This window comes from Limulus polyphemus, unplaced genomic scaffold (assembly GCF_000517525.1).
Source record: "Limulus polyphemus unplaced genomic scaffold, Limulus_polyphemus-2.1.2 Scaffold3982, whole genome shotgun sequence".
NCBI classification, from domain to species: domain Eukaryota; kingdom Metazoa; phylum Arthropoda; class Merostomata; order Xiphosura; family Limulidae; genus Limulus; species Limulus polyphemus.
In genome coordinates this window covers 25,073-25,889 of record NW_013669592.1, presented here as the reverse complement: position 1 = coordinate 25,889, position 817 = coordinate 25,073, and the positions used below count along the sequence as shown (strand labels likewise).

Genomic DNA, 817 nt, shown 5'->3' with positions numbered 1-817 from the left:
TTTATTTTTTGTAGTCTTTCTCGTAATAAATACCCTGACATCAACATGCCCCGTAAAAAGAAAAGTAGCTTAAGCAGAGTGTCTAAGGATGCTAAAAGAATGAAGGTGTGTAGGTCTGCAAAAGATTATGAAGGCTCTGAATCTGTTGAGGGTGTGAGGCCGGGCCCATCAAGCAATACTGGAGGAAATGAGGCATCCACGAGCTCCACTTCATTAGAAACATACTTTGTTGGTCAGGAACAACCTTCCACCAGTCGGGAGCGTGTGGCCCGCTTCAAAGCCTGGCAGTCTGAAGTCGAAAGAGAAAAATGTTTGGCCCGTGACAGAGAGTGGCATGCAATCTCCCGAAAGTCACAGTCTGAGGATAACAGGGAGGCTCGACTGGTAGCAGATACGGTTCGCCACAGTCTGGTGAGGAAAAATGAAACAGTAGAGGAGAGGGAAGCTTGGCAGGAAGAAGATAGAGTTTGGCACAGTCAAAGAAGGGAAAATGAAACAGTAGAGGAGAGGGAAGCTCGCCACGTGATTGACATCGAAAGGTACCATCGTGTTGTTCAACAACACAATCTGAGCTTGGGAGGGGAGGTAGTGCGAGTGGAGGTCTATAGAGCTCGCCAAGGTCAGTATGAGAGAAATTCCCGCGTGGCTGCTGACACCCAAAGACACCGTGTGACCAGGCAACTCGAGACCGACCAAGAGAGACTCGACAGAATCGCAGGAGAGAGGACACGGCATGTACAAAGAAACATGATACAATGGCTTAACAAAAACAACAGTGGGTTTCAGTATGATCCCCTAATAAACTATGCCGAAGCCA

The 817-nt window shown here is 47.9% G+C and overlaps 1 protein-coding gene across 1 annotated transcript in view; it reads left to right on the top strand.

Annotated features, from left to right (window-relative positions):
- Positions 1-817, top strand: part of LOC106470398 — a 5,888-nt gene that overhangs the window by 1,277 nt on the left and 3,794 nt on the right. The window contains exon 2 of the mRNA XM_013930949.1: positions 15-411. Coding sequence (XP_013786403.1) covers positions 15-411 — 397 coding nt within the window. The remainder of the gene's footprint in view (positions 1-14; positions 412-817) is intronic.